At 39.4% G+C, this 23,859-nt stretch overlaps 1 protein-coding gene across 15 annotated transcripts in view; it reads right to left on the bottom strand.

The window, feature by feature from the left end:
- Window positions 1-23,859, bottom strand: part of CACNA1C (calcium voltage-gated channel subunit alpha1 C) — a 424,545-nt gene that overhangs the window by 388,728 nt on the left and 11,958 nt on the right. For all 15 annotated transcript variants that reach the window (XM_072360924.1, XM_072360945.1, XM_072360915.1 and 12 more), the window contains exons 2-3: window positions 4,271-4,592; window positions 621-726 (exon numbers count right to left, since the gene is read on the bottom strand). In XM_072360924.1, the coding sequence (XP_072217025.1) occupies window positions 621-726; window positions 4,271-4,592 (428 nt within the window). The remainder of the gene's footprint in view (window positions 1-620; window positions 727-4,270; window positions 4,593-23,859) is intronic.

Here is a 23,859-nt window from a genome sequence, read left to right as displayed (position 1 = left end):
AGAACTGTTTCGCATCGTGCCCTTACTGAACAGAATTCTTTGCTATGACCTCACGCTAAGCCAAAAGTAAACACTCTCCTTTCTCTACCCTTAATTACCAGCATTACCATCAGCAGTGACACAGGAACAGCTGTATTCCCCCCACAAGAAGGAAAAGAGAAAACCATATTGTTCAACAGAACACATATCTCAATGTGAAATGCAAGCAGTAATGCACTTCCCAGAAATTAGTCATCTAGCCGTGCTTCCAGGCATCACCTGGCAGTAGGGCCGCCACAACTTCACAATAGCACTTTGAAAGGCAAAAACACCGCATAATCCTCAGTTAAAGGATTTTGTCCTGCAAACACCTGCAGTTTAAACTTACCAAGCACTTTTGCAGCATGCAGAAATTTGCTAGCCAAAACAGCACATCCAGCACCCGCACAGTTCTCAGAACAATGCTTGCTAAAGCCAGCTCAATCAAAACAGGTGCTCACATGAGACTTAGAACCAAATTTCCCCTTATTATGTTTTCACATCCGGTGGATATATCTATGTTCTCTAACTTCAGCAGTCTCTCTGGAGACTTCTAAAAAGGACTTTCAAAGGAATAAGATTAGATATCATCCAGGACTTACCAGATTGGAATTGGTGGCATTGGAATCATCTTCTGGAAAGGGGATATAGATAGCTAAGGCCACACAATTGGCAAAAATAGTCAGTAAAATAATTATTTCAAATGGTCTGAGGAACGGAGTTAAGGAAATTGTTTTGAAATGTGCACACACAAATAATAATAATTAAAAAAAGAAAACAACTTTAAAAAAGTAAAAGATTTATAAGAATTCTGTTTAAAGAAAACATTCCAAGCTCCTTATATTCTGAAAAGAAACATATGCCTTTTTAAGTGCTTTTAGTTGCTCCCGGCCAAAAATCTTCCTAATATGTCAAAAGCAGTGTAGGCCAGTCGCGTGCCAGAGTAAACACAGATTTCTTAAAAGTTTTTCTTCTTTTATTTATTTAGATAGCATTTTCCCTATTTTCCTCCAAGTGTGGCTGTACTGTTTTTAATAACAAAAGCCTGTTCTGAAAGGCCTGTCATCTTTCCTCCACAATTAGTTTCTGTTCCTTATTCTTTGCCATCCGCAATTATATTCTTTTCCAACCTCTCTCGTATCTCAGAGTTAAATGCAAGGGCCCAATATACGTGTACATTCAGGTAGAAAACATTCAAATGATAAAATTTATGGGAAAAATAAAAAATAAAAAAAAAAGCTTTATCCAAAGTGTAGTTATATTGTTTATAGACATATTATTATTTTCTTTAAAATTACTTAAGAGAGTATTACTTTTTCTTGTATTTGTATTTCAGCTGGCTTCAGAGGCAAAAGCAATGTGTGTACGAGGAATGGTAGGGACACCAGCAAACTAAGAATCCCTAATGACAGAAACTGCCACCAATTCAGATGCATTACAACCCACCATTAATGTCCAAAACAAAACAACAAAAAAAAAAGCAAACAAGCAAAAAAACAGAACGGATGTTCAGCAAAGCAACCTTGTACAACCACTGACATCCCACTGACCCAATGGAAATCTAAGGGCGTTTTTCTACTGACTTCAATTTGCTGGCCATGTATTTCACTTATTTTTTTGTGGATTTCTTAACCTTACTAGCTGTGAAGTGTCTCCTGTTAGACCAGAGACCAGATTTACAGTCTGTCTGTATTTACTTGCCTGCAAGATCACCCTGGAGGATAGCTCTGGGATAACTCACCAGTACTCTGGAGGGGAATGAAAAGCAGGAAAGGACAATGAATGTAAGGTATAGCCTGTGCCACAGAGTGCATTTGAGTGTGAATTTATCTACCATGGGATTGGCTTTGCAGAGTTGCCAGATGTCAACACGGTATGTATGCTTTTGGTCAGCAAACTACCATTCTCAGCAGGTTTTAGCAAAAATAAACCAGAGATCAGGATATTCTACCGCCTGGTCTGCAAGAAATAGACAACCTCCAGGCAACTGACCCCTGTGTATGCTCATATACATTCTGTATTTCACATGTAGAAGAGTCAACGGGTTCCAAACCCACTGGGCTACCTGCTTAAGACTATGAATGCTAAGAGGTGCATGATGACATGGAGGAAGAAGACAAGCATGGTCCTTTCTAAAAGGAGTCAACTGTCACTGCAGCTACTAAGGCTTGACATAAAAGTGCAAGGATAATATGACTAGTAGGCAGTCAGACTGAGGAACTTCAGGGCAAACTTCAGAGCTATGCAGATCAGAGTAGATACCTCACTGGTGAAAGCACTGGATTTCTCAGGTACCCCAAGATGCACACACAGTGTCGATTGCATAAACACCTACATATCCATAGGCTTTCTTTTTCTTAATTGCCTTTTGCCTAGAATTGTTTTCCTGAGAGGAATACTGGTCATAAGCTTACCGTTGCTTATGCTACTGCACTTTTAGATTTTAGAGGTTCAGAAAATTAAGCTATGTTCTTCTCAGTAATTTTCAGCAATTAGGAAAAGTCAGTATACAGTTAAAAAAATAAATATTATCACAGCCCTTTGATATTGTTATTTGTCCTTGAAGTGTTTCATCTTTATAAGGGCTATATATCCAATGAGAGGTTCTGAGGAAAAAGATATTTCCACCAACTCACCTAAAACCAAACAAATACCAAATAAATGCAAGTGTCAGCATCTTGGGATTGCTTTAATCATATTGTTTGGTCCTCCTCTTGATCTCAGCAGTGCTGTATCCTGTTTTACAACACATCACTCCCATCATTCATTGCTGATCTTATTCATTTATCAAATGTCACTATGTGCTCTTTCTCTATAGTTGTGCTTACTGGGGTGCTGGCAACTAAACCAATATTCAGCTTCATCCTGTTAGTCATCATCCATCACCTTATGCTCAAAGTATCTCAGCTATGCCAGAAAGGATAAACAGTAGCAAACCGTAATCAAAGGGATTAAAAATTAGCATCTGAAGAAAGGAACAGGCAGGCAGAAACTTTTAGGATATTTAACAATTGACAACAATGCTTTTAGCAAGTTGCTCTTCAGAAAATGATATCCTAATATGCGCAGATTCTGTTTTTATCTTTCCAGTGTCCCACTAGACCCTCAAAGGGACAATATTATCTCATTGTCTTAAATGGCATCTTTTTTTTTTTTTCAAATCATATTAACTACTGCTGAGTTCAGTATTGCCTTCCCCTGACGTGCTTATTTACCCCTAACGTACTTTTGCTTTCACATTTACTGAAGAATCCCATTAGCTTGTGATTTACTGACTATTACTGTTCAGCGTCGGTCTTGGTTTCTCTTCAGGGAAACAGAAGAGTTATATTTTTACTTCTGCTTCTATTTCACACCGAATTCACAACTTCCAGCTTTGTTGATCAGATTCAGCTGACTGAAGTAGACTTTGCTCCTTCCACATGAAGGAGCCAACAGCCAAGCTCTCGTTGGCTTTCCAAGAAAGCAGCACTGACCCTTGCCATCTGCAGCTCTGTGTCAGTGGTTATCATCTATCATCTGTGACAATCTGTCTCTTGTTCAGCCTGCTAGCTCTGGCCCCATACTGAATGTGCACATGTGGCAGGATCATGTTAACTATCTGTCTTTTTCCCTACTTTGAGATAATCAGTTTATCTTCCCATATATTAGGGAGTCTTATTCGTTTCAACTGAATCCCAACATGATTAACAGAGCTTAGCCTCGTTTCAGGGCTTTATCACATCAGGTTTGTTTGTTTGTTTGTTTTTTCATTAGTTCTCCTCCCAACCCCATTTTTCCCCATTCCTTTCTCCATACTGAAGAAATGGTGATGCTGTGTATTTAATGAAAAATCATCTGATTCCAAGTTCCAGAGCTGTTTATGCAGCTGAAGCTCTGCAAAAAGAAGAGAAAGGCAGTAGTTGCCATCAGTCCCACAGAGTGGTTCAATTCTGGCTTCAGAATTCTACCTTGCATATTTCCCATCAATTGCAGCTTCAGCCACATTTTTAAAAGACCTCAATCCCTACCCTTTATCATTTAAGCTTCTGGTAGTTTCTTACACAAGGGTACAGTTAAGGCTTCATTCCTAAGTATATATATTTTTTTTCAGCATAAATGATCTCAGTTAAGAAAGCAAATACTGCTTGTGTACTTTATGTTCCCAATGGCACCTTTCAACTTAAGGTATCGATTTCTTCACACTTATGAATAGCGCCTGATGCACACTAACAATTTGCTGTTTTCCAAATGAGAACATCAAAAAGGATATTTCCATTCGACGATGCTGATGCATGCCCTCCGGATGGGATTTTTCAGTGTTAAACACAGCAGTGCCCGGGGAGGACGCGTAGCTGTCGTGGTACCCTGTTTTTTCTGTTTCCCGTACTGCTGCCGTTTTCTCTGCGTGGAGCTAGCCGTGGATATTGTTGCATTGCCAGCGCTACCCATCAATTTGGCTTGCCTGGCAGCATCTATTGCAGCTTGCCAGGACAGAGCTGCCCCTGGTGTAGGGATATGCTCCGGGGCAAGCCCTGCAGCTGCATTAGCATTCATGTTGGCATGAGCTGGACGGGGACTCCCATAGTTGGAACCTGTGAAAGGAGAGGGGAAGAAAAAACAACTGTGAAGGTGTTCCTTTAACAGTAGAAAAGATAAAGCTTTTTTTCTTAAATCACATGTATCTGTAAAATCAAAATCTGAGGTTAAGGATAAGTGTAGGGTATCCACTTAGTGGGAGCTTGTTCCTGCAATTCAAGCCCTCATTTCAAGAATAATACTACTGTGCAATCATTCATCTTGCAAGAGTCTCCTAAGAAGCCCAAAGGACACAGCTGTTAGAAGTGTCTCCAATCAATTCAATCTCCAGAAATTCCACAGAAAAGAATGCGCCCTTCACTTCGTTTTTTACCCACACATTTTGCAAGTTAGATCGTTTGAAAGCTTAAAAGGTGAGGCTAGCTCTCACCTCTATCACGCAAGCATGCAGCACTATGCTATTTGGTATGTGGAAAAGAAACAAAACGATACTCTCAAGTCTATAGTAAAAATCCTTCTGTTTTCAAGCTCACTTCAAGGTAAAGTGAAATTTCCACAATGAGCTGTATTCTCTCTGCAAACATTGCCCACGTATAAGCATAAAGCAGCCCGAATAAAAGGGACACTGAAGCAGTAACCGCAGCATAAGGACAGAGTTCATCACTTCTATGCGCTAAATGATGTTGTGTACACAGTCAACTTTAGACGAATCAACATACAGTTTGAACCTGGAGCTGATTCCTTATCCTGAAAAAAAAAAACAACTGACTTTAAGAAAGCTCAATAATTGAAAATCAATGGAGTAACAGACACTAAAAATCCTGTACTGGCCAGAATGCCAAGATAGGCAGCTCCATGTTTTGCACCTCTTTTAGCTGACACTGAAGAAGCATATGCTTTCTCAATCATAATAACAGAATAAATATGTCAGGCAATGTGTCTGATACTTGGAAGGTCTTAACAGTACAAGAATTTAAGGTCACCCTTTCAAGCCAGTCCAACTGTTCAGTCATTACAGCAAAGACAGTTACGAAGCCACCTGTGCCTCTCCAGTGAGGATGTTTGCCTTGGGGGTCTGTGGTTCCCTTGCTTTTGGATTGAAGAGACTGTGCTTCAGAAAAGTGCACAACTTGGATAGTAGAAAGCCAGTAACAGAGTTAGATCACTTTTTATTTCAAGGCAAGTACAAAGTCTATCTATTGACTGTGTTTCACTTCTTTAGATTAATGTGGGAGTATGGTGTTATTAATCAGAACAGATGTGCTCCTGTAGTTCAGAGGACAAAACAAACAGAAGACCACATGCTACCTGTTTTGCTGAAAGTATTGGATGGAAGACAAGCAAAATTAGAACAAGCAAACAGCTTCAAGGTTTTGAAATAAAATCATTACCTAAGATGCATGTTTTATGGCCAGATGTGCAATGCCAAGAAATCACAGCCATAACAGCATTACACGAATTAGATCAGGTAGAATAAATACAATTACATTGACACCTAGATTGCTACAGGATATGCTCCTGCCCAGAAAGCATGCAAAATATTAAAGTTGATCTCACTGAATTGCAAGGAAAGACATGATAGAGTCAGATGTTATTTTATGTCAGGTATTGCCATGAGATTTCCGGGCTGCCGTTGTTTCACCACACAGCTAGAAAATCTAGAGCTTGTCTCTGTCACTGGGAAGCCTCCTAGCTGCAAACCAGCCAAAGAGAGCTGGTGAGTAATGTAACTCTGAGAAGTGAAAGGGAAAGCTGAAAGAAGCAAGAAATGAGAAATAGTTAACTTACATCCCTCGGATTCTGAAAGTGAAGAAAAACTGCTTTCAGAATCACACAGACTAAGCAGGTTTCCTAGATGAAGCAGGCAATCAAGTGGCAGACAAACTTAGTTAGTTCTCTAAGACTAAGCAAATTGTACGCAGCACCACTGATGGGATACGTATTTATTTTCAGACTAGTTCCAGATGCACATTTTCTCCTTAGCATCCATTTGACCTCTCTAGCCTGAGGCAGGCTGGGGAGAAAAATAAATGGAAAATTACTCTAATTATTCTCCCAACTCCAGTTCTTCTTTAATATTGACACATTAGAGAGGATAAAATAAATGTGTGTATCTTCCAGCAAAAGCAAACTTGCTGATCCATCACCGCTTTGTTCCTATCACGCTGACTAGACCATGTGGTCCAGAAAATAAGCAGCTGCTCTATTTTAATGAAGACTTTTCTTGCAATTTGGGAATGCGTTAAGTTTCTCCATCATTACTGCTTATTAGTTAGGTTTCACGTGAGGATTCGGGTTTATGCACTCCAACTTTGATGTGCCAGCAAAGTTAAGGATGCTTATGGTGGTTTTGTTATTTTTGCTTCTACCCATAAAAAAAGTGCTTTATCTCAAATTAACTTCAAAAGATGAGCCAGTAATGACAGATTTATATTAACAAATATTGATTACTGATAAAGATCTGTCCGCTTATGAAGCTCAGAGGCTACAGACTGTCTTTACTAAATAACTCATGGCAGCAACTAATGCCTTGATCTACAGGCTGTTTAGAAACACAGCTTAAATCAAAAAGAGTGACGCTCACATAACTCCACGGAAAGTACACTGAAGAACTGTGCAAAATATTTTCAAGGAGAGCAAAGCCAAACTTGCAGGGAGAAAACTCAGCAAAACTTTTCTGTAACCTGAGAGCTGCAGTTACTGGCATTGCTATTTTCATTTTGCAACATTTCAGTTAAAATACTTCATTCTATTTCTCCGCTACAAATAAAGTTTCACCATACCTAAACCACCTCAGCCATACTTATTTACACAGTCATAAAGCTAGAAGTTGACAAGAAATGGAAAACGGAGATTCAGTTCCCATCCAAATGGAATAATTCACTACACATTGGAATCTGCAGCATCACCACCCCGCTAATCCCTGCCATCCTTCAGCAAGATGTCGTGCTGTTGACTACATCCTGCAGGTGAGGAAAACTCTTCTCTCTCAAGTACCTTTGTTATAGATCATGAATTTAGATATTTGCATGGTAAGTAAATGGGAAAGTCGGTATGTGAATATAATGGATACATTTGATTCTGAGATCTTAGGGATCAACTTCCATTTCTGCAAGGAAGAAAAACTGCACTTCAAATGTCACAGTAACAGAAGAAAGGCTTTCAAAATCAGAACTAAGTCAGAAAAGTAGCAGATAAAGTTGCTATACCACGGGAAATGAACCACACTGCACAAAATACCTGACACTGTCAGCTTACAACTACATTGCCACAGTGCCATAAAGGCTTTAGTGGTCATCAGCATATAAGAGCTATTTGCATTCTAATAATGTACATCTGGCAAGCCCCCTATTAATATACAGCTTCATTTAAAGGAAAAAAGAAATCTAAGCAGCGATCATTCTGTATGAGAAATGATCCAGTTAATGACATGATGAAATGGCAAGTTTTAAATGCCCTGCATTTATCTATTTAGCCTCACACTTATTTGAGAGGAACTTGTGCTTAGATGAATTATTTAAAAGAAAATGGAGCAATGCCAATGTGGGTCTTCACTGTTCTTTTCCCCACCCCTCCCTAATCACCAGAAACATCAGAATCCTAAGAATGAAAACCTCAGAACAATGGTGTTGCACAACTGCATTTTCCCCCAAAGCAGAAGAGTACAGTAAAAGATAAAATTGGTTCAGTCAGCGCTTCAGCTGAATGGTGACAGCAAGTATACACAACGTAGGAAACTGGTTATCACTACTAAGATTGTATGTAGACTAATTCAAGCAGGCAGAGAAAAAAATTAGACACTGAGGTGAGGAGGCACCTAACAAGAAACCTGAAGAAAATAAGAAGGAATGTCACCATTTGTTAATAATACAAAGAAAGTGGAAAAAATTGATCCATTAACCAATAGAGTACTCAAGATGATGTCAATACGGCTTAAAGATTACCTTCACTAAAGAAAGGAAAAAAAGGAAGACCAAGAGCAGGTGACAATCAAAATGAATCCATAGCCCCCCGGCCATTAAAAATAAAGGTATAATTTCCACCCAGAAAGGGAAAGAGTAAGTTTAGAAAGAATACTTAGATAAGTAGGATCCTAGCTGAAAGTACATACATTTGGTATCACAGAATCACAGAATGACCCTGGTAGGAAAGGACATCAAGGATCATGAAGCTCCAACCCCAATGCCTGGCAGGGCCACCAAACTTCCATACTGCATGCTAAAACATTTAAGGAAGCCTCTTAAGTAATCTCAAAGTTGCCAGCTGATGTTCTGAACTCAAAGGACAGGAGAAATCTGAGAATGGGAATTTAAATTCAGTTGAGCTTCAGTCTCCATAAGTAAATAAACAATAATAATGCTGGATAAGTAAAGCAAAAAAGTATCAACAAGTACTTGGAGGAGAAAAGGAGAAAAACATCAGCAGATATGCATGCGTCATGAATATAACTAATTCCTTCCACAGCAGTGCAACAGAGTATACAGGGATGATGGAAGTGATAACTGTCATGTCTCCTGACCTTATTAATACTTTCATCAGGTCTTGTACAACAGTTCCACAAGGATGCTAGGAATACAGGAACAAGAAAAAGAAGTGCTGCAACGGAGCACAAAGCCCATACAGTAGATGGCTGAGAGCAGTTATCATTGGTGCACAGTCTAATTGGAGGATGTGTCACATAGAGGTACCCAAAAGCCTGCACTGTTCTACATCTTCATTAATGATCTGGATGATGAAATGGTGAATAGCATAATAAAATATATAAGTAACTATGAAGGAGGAAGGTACAGCAAATATACTGAGGGACAGGATTTGAATTCAAAATGAGCTTCACAAATTGGAGAGTCTTAAAAATAACATGGAGTTCAGCAGGGAAAAAATGTAATGCATTTAAGCAAAATGAATCATCTGCCCAAATTATTTTCAGGAAAGCCTTGGGGGTTATACTGAATGGCCAGCACAACAGGGCTAATACTGTCATACTGCTTTCTATCCTCAAAATGCCATCGTTTCAGTGTAGTGTATAAACAGGTAGAGAATCTATGCAGAACAATTGATCCTTCTCTTCCTAGGCCTTCAGCTGCAATACAATGGGCAGCTTCAGGTCCCACTCTTCAGGAAAGCTCACATGGCTCAGTTCAAGCTGAAGCAAAGATCAACGATGAGATCAACAAAAGGCCCAAAAAACATGAGCTCTTAGGCAAAGTGATGGGAAGTGGGAATGTCAGGACTCGGACTGTTGCTCCTGAGGATGTGATGGAGAAGAGGACATGGTAACAGTCTATGTGAGATGTCATGTATACTACACATATATAAATACGAAAAGCACATGTATGTTTTTTCAAAGAACAGAGAAAGAACAATTGATCACTTATTATCAGTGAATAAGCAATAAGCAGTTGCTTTTGCAACAAGGAAAAACAATGATATACATTAGGAAATACTTTCTAACCACAGTGGCAATTACATATGCATATTGATCTCCAGGTTTGGCAGCAGTATCTCTCACACCCTAGGTCTCTTAAACAAGTATCACATACATGATGCTCAATTTGTACTCTTTTCTTCTGTTGGACTGAAAAAGAGGCCTTGCATAGAAAATTTCTATTTTTTTTTTTTCATGATTTATATATCAACAAAAAACACTTCCTCAGAATAAACCATCCTTGATTCAATCCTTTCAGTCAGAGCAGCTCTATCAGCACGCTGTAAGATTTATACATGTTCTCTTTTCTCCTAGGGTCAGCCCTCAGTCCAGTTGCCCTGGAACTTCATTTCTTTGGTTTTAAAAATTTGACCCTCACTCTGCAAATACATTTTTCTAAAACCATTTCAATGTCTCAGGATAATAACAGCTAGACACACACAGAGTTTAAATTCATGAAGTGAAATAACCCAGTTGATTTATATGAAAAAACAGCCTTTTCCATAAATCATCGTTACACTTTCATAGAATCACAGAATCCTTAGAGTTGGAAGGGACCTTTAAAGGCCATCTAGTCCAACTCCCCTGCAATGAACAGGGACATGCACAGCTACATCAGGTTGCCCAGGGCCTGATCCAGCCTGCCTCACTAGTTGACTTTTCTTAAGATTCTCTGTTCCGAATGCAAGACTACAAACGTACTGCATCTTTTTTAAAGGGGTATTTTGATTATTTTTTTTCTCTTTTTTTGCCTTTTAATTCTGACAGTTAACTGTGAAATGACTCGTTGTTCCCCAGAAATAGATTTAATTTCTTTTTTCTGGAAGAAATTTGTAAGTAGCAACAGGGATATAGTGTAAGCTGGATTGCAACCTTAACTGTGGCTTTTGCTGTAACAGAGCTTATAACATACATATACACTTCTAAACATCTTGTCAGGCCAAAATTCAGTGTGCAGTTGTTAGTCCAGATAAGAGAGTTAAAGCATTTTGTGTGTGTGTGTGAATTGTTTTGGAGCTTCAGAACACACGCAAAGGATTCACGATTGAATACAGTTCATTCACCGTATTTGAGACTAAACATTTTAAAATCTAAACAAGAAATCTTATTCAAGAGCCACGCTTCATTTGTAACTAGATCTTTGTTTTCCTTTAGCTCCCCTCTCCATACAGAGCTTTCTTTTTTCTGCATAACATGAACGTAAAAAGGATGCCATGAGCCACCAGCAGTGTGAAAAAACCATTTCAAAAGTCCATTGTGAAAAGTCCATTTCAATGAAGAGATCGAGTGCACGCACCCCCCTCATGTCTAGTAATGAACACTTTTAGGTTAAATATTTACACATCAAAATTCACTGGGGATGCTGCATGGTAAATTTTTGTAGCTTTGCCAACATCATTTAGATCACAAATTTTCTAAGAAGGGAAAAGACATTTGTTCTACATTGGTAGAACATTCGGTGCAATGGATTCCCAGCTTAAAAATAAAGCACAAACAAGAATAACTCCCCATGAACACAAGAATAAATGGTAGGACAGCACTTCCCTTTAAGTTTACCACAAATACATCCTTTTCATGGAAAAATATAGAGTATACTGGAAAGCCACTGCCCTCCTGATAATATCTTTCCTCTATATGGTCCGTCTGCACTTTCTTAGACATGCAAAAGATCTGGGCACTGAGATACTGATTTCTATCATTTACCCTCCAAGCACTGCAGACTCTGAGATCACTCTCATGTGTTCATGTGAACACAGACAACAATGCTACTGTTCCTTTTGTTTCACTAGGAAATGATTTACTCAGCTGAGGCACAGCATAGCTCATGGTGCAGTATTCCTTAATTTCACCGCAATATGTAGGCCATTATGCAGTCACTTGTGTTATCTGGAACATACACACCACTCTAAAAGAAACTGGACAGATAAGAACAAAATTCAACAGATTTGAAGTATTTTGAGAGCTAAGCTTGGCCTCATGATAAATATGTGCCTACTGAAACCTCTGATCAGGCACTAAAAAGGCTCTTCCAGTGTCATTTGCCCATGTGGCACTGTTTGCTATCTTCTGATAAGAGAAGGATGGATAATAAACAGAAAGGAATAGTGTTAATTAAAGGATACCATCTTTCATACCTTAGCAAAATTGTAGTTATTTCTGCTTTTTTTACCAATACCTTTGCACGTAATCATTGTACACTGATCTCCTCTTTTAATCAATGAACAAGCATGAAGTTCACTGTATTATTGCTATCAAATCTGTACTTTATTCAATAGAACAATGGCCCGAAATATTTGTTGCCTTTCTGTCAGTCAATATGCTTTAGTTGAAAAGTCATTCTTTATCATCCACACGCTGAAAACCCCACAGGAGAATGCTGAAATGTGGACAAACAGATAGAATCATAGAATCATAGAATTACCCAGGTTGGAAAAGACCTTGAAGATCATCAAGTCCAACCGCAGCCTAACCAGTAGCCTAACTCTAAAAGCCCTCTGCTAAATCATATCCCTGAGTACCACATCCAAACAGCTCTTAAACACATCCAGGGATGGCAATTCAACCACCTCCCTGGGGAGCCTATTCCAGTACTTAAATACCCTTTCTGTAAAGAAGTTCTTCCTAACAGAAACATTGCCAGAGTCTTCCACTACCTATTTCATATAAATCAGAAACAAAAAGAATCACCGAGGTTGGGAAATATCTTCAGGATCAAGTCCAGCCATCAACCTGACACATCACCAGCTCCAAGTCCCAGTTTGGTCACTCCCTCCTCATAACTCTGTTCTGGTCCTTCAGCAACTTTATTGCTCTTTGCACACACTCAAGCAATTCCATATCCTCCTTGAAGCAGGAGGCTCAAAACTTACCACATGTCACGGAGTTCTCTCTAGAGCTCCCTCCGTGACAGGGGGACAAACCCAGGGGGGCAGGAACAAAAGTACCTCCCTTCTCTAACAGCGCGGTGCGGCGCGGCCCGGCCCGGCCACGTGCGCTCCGGGAGAGGGGAAGGGAAGGGAGACCGCGAATGGGTCTAGGAGGGAAAAAAAAATGAAGTAAGAAAGGATGATCTGAGAACGAACGGCAGTTTAATAAACCCAGGAAGACTAAACAACAACGAGAGAGTTTCAACAAGGAGAAAACCAAACCCCAATCTCACCGACGGGCTGCGGGAGGCGGGAAGTTCCGACCACGCTGTCTCCTCACAGGGAGCCGGGCTAGAATACCCCCGTCCCCTTCCCGACCTCCCCTCCGGTGCCGCTCCACACATGCCCATTTAAGGCAGTCCACAGAAAAAAAAACCTTGTCCCCTTAACTCCCATTATCCTACATGATGTTCTGATGTGGAATACCGACACCAACCAAAGTACAAAACCATAACACCACAGTACACAAGGTACAGTCTCCCCAGTACTGAAAACAGAACAACAACCTCTCTTTCCCTGTTGTTCATACTGTTTCTGGTGCAAGCCAGGCTGCCAATTGTCTTCTTGGCCATCTGGCCACATGGCCAACACCCTCAGGTCTTTCTCAGAGAGACAGTTTATCAACCACTCTTCCCAAGGCCTATATCACTGCATGAGGTTGTGACTCAGGCACAGGACACAGCACTTCCCTTTGTTCAGTGTCACATGCCCATACGTGGCCTGTCAGTCCATCCATTTGCGAAGCCTTCCTGCCATTAAGCACATCAACAGTCCAGCCTAACTTGTTACTGTCTGCAAACTCACTGAGAGTGTACTCAGTCCCCTTACCCAGTCCACTGAAAAAGCATTAAACAAAACCGACCCCAAGACTGAGCTCTGGGGAATACCACAGCTGACTGGATGCCAGCTGGATTTAATTCCATTCACTGTGGCTTAGGCTCAATCATCCAGCCAGTTCTCCATCCAACAAACTGTACACCTGTCCAAGCCATCAGGAGAATATTGTGGAAAACACTGTCAAACACTACTAAAATCCAGGGAATCCTCCTCATCTACTAAGCAGGTCACCTTGTCTTAGAAGGAGATGAGGTTAGACAGGTCCTACCATTCATAAACCCATGCTTGCTGCTTCTGATCACTTAACTGTTCCATATGCACTATGTGATGACAGAAGCCTCTAAAGACTACTTTGCTTTTCGAAAATGCTATGCTTTCCAATGAGCACAGTTCAGGATATTTGTTTACTTGCTTTTGCGTGTGTGCTCTGTTTATTCAAAATGAGACACAATCTTGTAGCAAATATTTGGGCTTTTTTTACTGATAAATGTTTTTATTTTGTTTTAGTTTTATTTTTTTACAGCGTGATCTAACATAAAACAAACAAGAACAAAAAAAGTTTCAGGAGAAAAGCAGGCAAGCAAGCTTTCCTTTTTCAGGAGGAGGAAGAGGAAAAAAGCAGGGAGCATATTAATGCTAAGCTTCTTTCTTCTACCCCAAGGCAAGTGTCTCAAAAGAAAAGTCTGATCATTGATAAAGATAAAAAGAGAGCCAGAGAAGTCTGTATTATTACTCAACCGGACTAAAAACTCTACTAGGAGATAATTTTACTTGGGGGGTGTTGGATGATCAATTTCCTTTGAAGGATTTCCATTTTCTCATAGCCTTTAAGCTACAAGATATAAAATACAAAGAAATCCACAAATAATCCTCTTTGTTTTCTTGAGGTGCATTTCTGGTGGCACCTACATTAAGCTCTCAGAAATCAAGCTAGGGAACACTTTCCATCATCAACCATTGCTCACTTATAAAACTCAAAAATAGCAATGGCAGAGTAGTGACGTAAGGATCCCTTTTACTAATAGCAGTATTTGTACTAATCTCAGGTAAGCCCGAGAGAACTCAATTAGCTATGTATTTGAAGGAATGCCTAATGAGAACTTTTACACAAAACTAGAGTTCTGCTGTGATAATGTAATCTCCCACAGAATGCAAAACACAGAAGGCATTTCTAACACCAAATGGAATACAAATTAAAAGCCAGAGTTCTTCACTTGTAACGGTTTAGTGTACCTATCAGTACAAAATCTTTCTTGTAACATGTGTACACGTCATGATACATTTCCCAGAAGGACAACATATCAGTTGGACAAATTCTAGGCACAGATCCTCAAACAGGAGTGTCAGTAGTGATTTATTATTCTTAAATGCATCTTTTTGCAACATTTATCTAAATTAAAGCTACCACCATGAGAGATACTGAGATCAAATACAACTTTGGCAAAAGTTTCCTTGACATCAGTAGAAGTCCTCTAGAGATTAACTGTAACTCAGTAGATTGGATTCTTCTGACAAACTTGTCAACTTAACTGCTTGTCATTTTCTTATTGGCGAATAATGATTACTCTTCACTTAGTGAATAATCTAAATATAACTATCTTGGAAAGAAACAAGGCTCTTACAGGTTTAAAATAGCTTTTACTGTACTAGATGGTATCCAGATTATTTGTCTGAGAACACACAGTGGGACAGCAATCAATACAGAAAACCATAAATGTGGTTTATCTTACTTTACCCAAATAACCAGAAGAGAAAAGGGATCTTGTCTAAGCTCTCTCTGTAGTAAATGAAGAGGACCATTCCTTCCTGTCTTTAGACAGATGGGAGTGTCAATCTCTTTTCACACTGTACGCAACCAATAGAAAATTTTTGTACATAAAATTTAATTGGATAAAATGAGGTGAAATTACTTGCACATGTGGGGAGTACATGCACGATATGATTGTGCATAAGGTACAGAGAAACCCTGAAGCTGCTCTTCTGCAGGAGTTATGATGGATGTTGCTACTACGGTCCCAAATAGAGTCTGAAAAATACATACAAATATGAGATATCTAAATAATTTGAAGCCCACAGAGCAGTCTCTTCCCAGTTGTATCAGGTAGATGACTGCTAAAAACAATAATAACAAAACATGAACCTATATGGAGATCTCTATCTGAGCTACAGATGGCCTGATTTTCAACACAGATCTAAACAAAACAAAATAGAAAAATAAATAAATAAATAAATAAAAAGGGAAAAACACTTAAGCATCTAAGCTGAATGGGAATCAGCCCTGAAACCATGCACAGTGCAAATCTTTTTGGTTTTTCAAGCCTAGATTTTTCCTTCCTCCTGTTGTTTATGAGGCCAGCATTCAGATGTGCCAAACCAGACAGCAGGCAGAATTTGCTGGAAAGGACACAGCAAGAGTTTAGGAGAACATATATCTAATATCCTTTTACATACTGTAGATACTCCCTGCTAGCCATCTCTCCCAGTCAGGACACCTGCATTAGGAAGTCTTTAATCATACAATAACTCTGGCTAAAAGGACCTCTGAAGGCCATCTGACCCCCAGTCTGACTCCTTCTTTGGTCCTCTCATTCAAAATGGGCAGATTCCATTAACCCTTTTGGCTACCCATCACCATACCTACTATTACTACTGTCTGCAAGTCTGTGAAAAGGGTTTCAAGGACTGAGATTACAGCAGGCATCCAAACCAAAGGATCAATGAGCAAGGATTTATGCATTAAGGTCATATCAAACCATTTCTCTCCCTAAAACCCCTAGAATCATCACTTGTTCTTGTATTCTTGTTCTACCCAATCATCTAGTTTTCAAATTAACTTTCTATTAAGTGCCATGTGTGTCATTCTGTCAGAAAACATGGACAGCTTCTCACTCTACATTTCCCCACAGAAATATACATAGTTTTAATGTCTCCTATTCTTATGGTAGATACTGAATCTTATTGCTTTCTCCATAAAGCTGGTGACATTCACTTCTAAAACAGTGCTCCTAAGCACCATTCAATTCTAAAAGTTGATGCTGTCTAAGATACTTTCTTCTTGTGTAGAGGAAGCTCGGTCTAAGTTTTGAAAATTGACTAGTAATGTTAGAAGCTCAAGCTATTGGGCATAAAACTTCAGGGAATAGCATGTATCTAATTTTCAGAGGTAGCTAATAGACTATACTTCGTGAAAAACAGACATCTGTAAGTTATGTCATTAGCACCCACACAAAACAGAATCACCTAAAAACTATTTATTGCTTTCCAGAAAACCATAACTTAGAGTCTATTTTAAGCTGTATTTACCTAATTTTAGATTGAATACGCAGTAGCCTCATAAATTAAAGATACATTCCCTACTTGAAATGCAGTCGGTTACAAAGGAAAGTATGCTAAAAGACACTTCATGTGTCAAAACTGACTTTGATTTCATCTGTTAATCCTGGTGTTCTAACAACCGCACTTTTCCATTTTTAAGAGGTGCTTTTCCCTGCTGCTTGCAGAAAGACCAACCAAAGACCAGAAAAAGGAGCCACAGGGGAAAGTTTTGAAAGCAACCATACCAAATGTTCGCTTGCTTATGGATTTGGTAGAAAATAGGTACTTTTTTTCCCCTTCCTTTCAGTAATCCAAATGATATCAATCTATTTTCAATGAAATTATTTAAAAATAAAAACATTTCAACAGGAGGCTTCTTTATAACTTTCCACCATTAAGGTGTTAGAGAGAATTCATGCAAAAGGTGGCAAAATGTGAACTGAAGGGGAAAAATGCTGCCTCTGTATTACCATTCTACATTCATTTTTTTCCTACAGAATCAAGAGAATGCCTCATATGCAACAGGCTCTACACGGCAAGGGAAAATGCTTTTGCTTGGAAACCTCCATTACAATAAATCCACAGAAAATTACTAACTGCACAATTATAAACCATAATATTCAACAAAGGAAAACAATGTTTTGTTTTGATTTCAGGGTGACAGAGAAAAGCAATTTGAAAAAACATACTTTTATTCAAACTAGGCCTTTGTGATCCAGAGGCACTGCAGTAGTAACAGATTTATAGTCACATTTTTATAGACTCTTAGAAAATAATTTTACTGAATCAATTGTGTATCTAAAGCAGTACATTCTATCTCTAACATACAGACATTCCTCTACCATCCTATTTTATTTACTGGTATCCTCTCAGAGAATGTTCCAAGTCTGAATACTAAAGCATGTCTAATATCCAGATGCAAAAACAAGCACTCTTGACTTGCTCTGCTGGTCAAGCGCATTCCCAAGCTAAATAAGGCACTAAATCAGAAGGTCGCTACTGCAGCCAAGGAAAAAATAAAAATAAAAATAAAAATAAAAATAAATAATAGTAATAAAAAAAGGTGGGGAAAACTAGCAAGACAATCTCTTTGTATAAACCTTCATGAGGAGAAAAGCCAGCATCTTACACTGAACATTGTTGTGCAACACTGGAATAGGGAACAGTTCTTTTGCCACCAGCTGTCTACTTATTGTTAACCATCCTCTTTCACCTCTTCTGCAATAGATGCAGACGAATGTTTGAGACTCTTGCCATAGATATGTTCCAAAATTAAAAAATCCAGTTTATTTAAAAGCAGATCATTACTGAAGTTACATACACCAGAGCAAATGTGGCAAGAGCACATGAGCGCTGGGTTTGTGGCACCTTTGCTTACTGCAGGTAGTATTTCTGCACTGACAGAAGAAAGCTCCAGCCACTGCTCCAGCTGCATCTTCCTAACAGTTCTCAGATCTCATCACGATCTGGTTATGAAATCGTACACTCCTTCTGCTTGTTAGGAAAAAAGACATCCAGCTTATTTACCAAGAAATGGGCATCTCTCATAACGTCTGGAATTTGGCACCAGTTATTGTGCCCTCCCTGTCTGGAAGCTGAGCTTGTGTGCAAGTTAACTCCTATTTTTTTTACTGTTTTGGATTGACAACTGATTTGCTGGCTTTAAGGAATGATCAGAGTGAACTAATACGTAGACAACATGGAAGTTTCAACCTACACACGAACCTAAAAGTCCAGGTAATGTGACTGTACAGACTGCCATAATGTTACGGTGGAATGCTGCAGTTCAGCCTCCAGCTCTCTCAAAAAGAATAATAAATTAGTTTAAAGAATTCAGGAAAAGACATAAAAGAATGTTTAGACTGGGACAGTATCTTACAGTGAGAGACTGAAGACATGTGAGTCAGACTGGGACAATGTCTTACAACGAGAGACTAAAGGCATCTGAGTCATTTAGTCTTACATAAGAGATGGTTAAAAAAAATTGATCATAGTTTCCCAGCATGAGCACACGAGAGGATTGACACTAGACGACCCTTGCACCTACCAAGAAAAATCCTCATGAGATTAAATATTTGGTAGCTGTAACCAAGCAAACCCAGACTTCTAATAAGGTATCCCTTGCTATGAGTGAGGAAGCCAGCCAGTTTCCTCAACTCAAGTGGGTGATATCAGGGGTTGTGTATGCTTTGTCTCACACATCAGACCTGCTTTTTTAAATTAATTTATTTATCTTTTTCTCTTAGGTTTACATTGATGCTCAGACAGGAAGACTCAGAAATCTCTGAGTGAGATTCTTCAGCTTGGCAGATGTCTCTTCTGCCCTTAAAATGCACTGTCTATAGACAAGACGTCTACAGACCAAGGATGGTAGGAAACATAAGACTATTATGACGATATTTAAAACACACCGCTTTGAAATTTCTTAGTAAAATGAAGTCTTTTGGAACGTATCAAGGCCTGTAATGGGATAAATCCAACATTTTCACACACACACTGGAGATCCCCTCCGCTGTCCTAATTTCAAGTTATTTGCAGCACAATGGCTTAATCAGAAAACTAGTCTTACAAAAAACAGTCACGTTATTTTAAGCAAATCACTCCCACTTAAATCTATGCATTTCCTCTTGTCTCAAGTTTTGAGTCATTGTATCGTTACAAAGCATTGGCAGTGAAAGAGCATTCAAAAGCAAATGGTGAACTGATGACAGAAAACATCACAGACAATCCTGTGCAGAATTACAGAAGCTTCCCGTAGAGGAGCAGCATATGTTTTTGATGTCTATAGAAAGTTCAAACTGGGAGACATGATCAGGAAATTTTATAGCTTTATTATTATTATTTGTGGAAAAGTCCCCTAACTTCTCACTTTCAAAAATTTCAAATTTAAACTAAAAAATTAATAATATATATTTTTAAAAGGGCAATGATTTTATAAGCACCTCACAAGTCAAAGCTTATCTCAAAAAAGGCAGGAATCACCTTAGACTGGTCTGCTCCTCTTTGGGTGACAAACACTGTGAGCAGAATGTCCTGGTGATGCTCTTCAGGAAGTTTTATTGGTTCCTTCACGTATTGCAGCTGCTGCAGCACACCCCTCCTCCCAGAGCAAGGCAGGTGAATTCCAAAAGGTTATATATGCTTTGAGATATTAAAATATCACAAAGGTTTGGGGGGAAAAAACATGTGTGCCACTTTTATTTAGGGGAAAACAAATAAAAAACTTGCCCTGTCAAGACAGGTCAACCTCTTCTCCTGACATCCACAGAATGACATCTTTTTTCCATTTCTCCTTTGGATGTATCCTGGATGGACAACAGCTTTCCCTCTGGTTGAAGTCACGGATCCATCACACTTTGCAGAGCACTCCAGGTTCCAGCAGGTAGGAGCATCTTTACCAGCAGTACATCAATAAGCCCAAATGAATTCTGTACCTTAATTTATCTTCCCTTTGGGATACTGTTACTGTATAAATTTCCAAAAGCTCAAAAATGGCACTTCAAGAGCTAGGCATGCTGTATTTGTTCACCCAAAAATACAAAGCCCACAGACTGAAGAGTTAAACTCTCTATATTGCCATTACCTAACTGTTAATCTTTCCTTGTAAATTTTGTACATTCCAGTCAGCCCAGCTAACCACACTCACTAGCTAGGAGAAGCAGATTGAACTGATTATGGCACCGCTCCTCTGATGTCGTGTCTTCTGGCATACTGTCATCCCTCACTGACACTGCCTGGAAAGTCCCATCTCCTTCCTGAGGCTACTGACTGTGTGCTCACTGTATTCTCCACTCCTAAACACAGCCTTGGGATAAATGAATCTTTCTCACCCCAGATGGGGAGTGTGATATTCCTCAAGAATATCTCTGAAACAGTAGATTCCTCAAGAAACAGCTTCCCTGCATTTCCAAGAGGGATTTTCCCTGAGTTACTCTTTTTCTAGTCAAACTCTGCTTTCATTTTTTTTTCCTCTTTCATTTTGTAGCACGCATTCAGGCAGAAAATATACATTTAATATAGTTGCATTCAGGCAGGTCAGCTGAAAGACAGGTGATATCAAAACATACCGTAGGCATACAACTCCTTTCTCCACCTATGCTTTTTCTGTTGACAACCATAATTAGAAGTCAACACACAAGCTGACGGTGGTATTCATTTCTTTGGTTCTAGCAATCTAAAACTTGGCACTCATTCTAACAGCCATTAATAGCTCTCTGTGTAGAGAAGGTACAGTTAAGTAACTCCAAAAGGGCACTCCCCCCAACCAATCTCAAACATCTGCAAGCTTCTGTGTCCATGGCTGCCTTCTTCTCCACTACCTATACTTGGATTCTAAATGACTAATTAGATGAACACCTACAGTAAGGTTAGATGAAACCTATGAAAAATTTTTGGTTTTATGCTATGAGACATGACAGTTTGAAAGTGTGTCCCTAAAAGCCTTTATTGTACATCCTCAGACTCTCTGGACTGAAGGTCTTCATATTATAAGGCAACTTGGATTACAGGAATCAAAGCCCATCTCACCCTTCTTTCAAATCATCTAATTTCTTTTCAGATCTTTCATAACTGCTCCATTCTAATCAGTCGCTTACTCTGGCCCACTAAACGAACTACACTTCTGCTTACGTATGCACACATATATCCACACAGTGCACCTGCAGATATGTCTAAGTGAGATGTTGTAGTGGTTTCAGAGCAGAGATGTTTTTCCCTCTGTTTGAAAACAAAAAACACAAATGCCTTACGACACACACTGGAAAAATAGCAGACAAAACCAGAACTGCTTGTGTAGTTGGATTGCCCAGGGAGGTGGTGGAGTCACCGACTCTGGGGGTGTTCAAGGTGCAATTGGATGTTGTGTTGAGGGACATGGTTTAGTGGGAGCTATTGGTAATAAGTGAACGGTGGGACTGGATTATCTTTTAGGTCTTTTCCAACCTTGGTGATTGATTCTATGATTCTCTATGATTGCTATTCAAGCCCTACTGGTACCTACTGATAAGTGAATGCACTACTGGGAGGGAAAGAGAAGCAGAATTCAGTGACAGAATGAGAGGGAATGGCCTCGGGTTGTGCCATGTGAGGTTCAGGTAGGATATTAGAAAAAGCTTCTTAAACAAAAGAGAAGTCAGGTGCTGGAACAGGCTGCCCAGGGAGGCGGTGGAGTCACCATCCTGGGAGGTGTTCAAGAAATGTTTAGATTAGTGGGCAATGCTGGTGGTAGGTAGACAGTTGGACTGGATGATCTTGGAGGTCTTTTCCAACCTTAATGATTCTATGATTCTACGATAATTCATTTTATCCACTAGCATCTAATCTTCTGTGCGCCCACCATGTTCAGCCTCTGGAGAGAGACCAGAGAGCAGTCCCCTTTTCTGTCAGATTTGCATGTGTTCATGTTGATATCTACATTCAAGAGGAACACTTGATTTATGTAACTTGTATCCATCAGTGAAATGACACATGAGCTGATAAGGTTCAAAACTCACACCAAGATCTCTGCACAGACTTTTCATAAATCTGAGGCTCTCTGACCATATGTTCCAAACCTGCCTGGTTGTTTTGGTTTTGTTTACCCAAGATACAGGTGTCCTTTTATGACCACTACATTTCCTAACTGTAAGACTTTTAATCAGCAGAAAAAGAAAAGATTATAAGTACACAGAAGAGAATCCTCTTCATATCCTAATGCACAAGACTCACTTGCCAAAGTTAAGACTACCCAGAATATTTGGTATTTAGCTGCAGACAGATGAGCATGCTGGGGTCTACGTCCTGGCCCTGCACTCAGTTGGAGCAGTAAACCAGCAGTACTGCCTTTCTGGGCACGCCAGAAGGATCACACCTGCTTGTGCAATCAGGAGGATGGGAGCAGGAGCTGCCCTCCCTGACTTGCATCCCAGTGGATGGATCAAGCTCGCTGCAATTGCCATGCTGGTGTCTGTTCCAGGCTTGATGATAGCAGTTAAGACGCACAGCTTCATAACACTCATTTCATTAAAATTAAAAACCATTTTAATTTCTTCACCTGCATCTCCCAGAGTAATATCTCCACATAAGAACACACTCGCAGTACAGTTTATAAAGCAAAAGAAAATAAATTTTTGAAGCCTGTTGGTCTGGCATGTAGGGAAGTGTAATAGAATATTTAACATACAGGAGAAGTACATTCTACAGGGACCACGAACATGTAAATATGTAAAGATAACTTCAAAGGAAAACCATTCTCTGTCAGCCTTCCAAAAGGAAAGAAGTATAGCCTTTCTGGAAGTCTACATCCAAACATAAAAATAAATTAAAATACAGACTGATCCCCTAAACGTCCATACTCTAGACTTTACATTAATCTCCCAAATGGCACTTGACAATTGGTCAAACCTCTCTGTTTGGTGTTTTGTAGCTGGAGCACCAGGTTTAGATACTTTTTTATCACTGTCATTCAAATAACTAGCCACATAAACTAGAGCTCTAAGTCCCAAGATGACAAGTGGGGCATTTCATCCCCTACAGTAGTTCCATCCTCTAAGTATTTTTAAATTGTATTTCAAAATGGTATTGCAGTGCTGACACAGGGAGATGATTAACTCCTGCCCTCTGGTATCTGTACAATGGGCTCCATGTAGAATTTCCCCATCTGTATTTCTCCTAAATTGTGTATCCATATGCCTTTGTGCCAGAATGCTTAGCAATTTTCAGCCACATTCACCTCCGTATTCTATGTACTTACATCCTCCATGATAAACCCTCTTAAAGGACAACAGACAGAACCTCATAAATGCATATCCCAAAACAAAAATAAATGTGTTCTTGTAAAAT

The sequence above is a fragment of the Excalfactoria chinensis genome, chromosome 1 (assembly GCF_039878825.1).
Source record: "Excalfactoria chinensis isolate bCotChi1 chromosome 1, bCotChi1.hap2, whole genome shotgun sequence".
Classification (NCBI taxonomy): domain Eukaryota; kingdom Metazoa; phylum Chordata; class Aves; order Galliformes; family Phasianidae; genus Excalfactoria; species Excalfactoria chinensis.
This window is presented reverse-complemented; position numbering and strand designations above follow the sequence as displayed.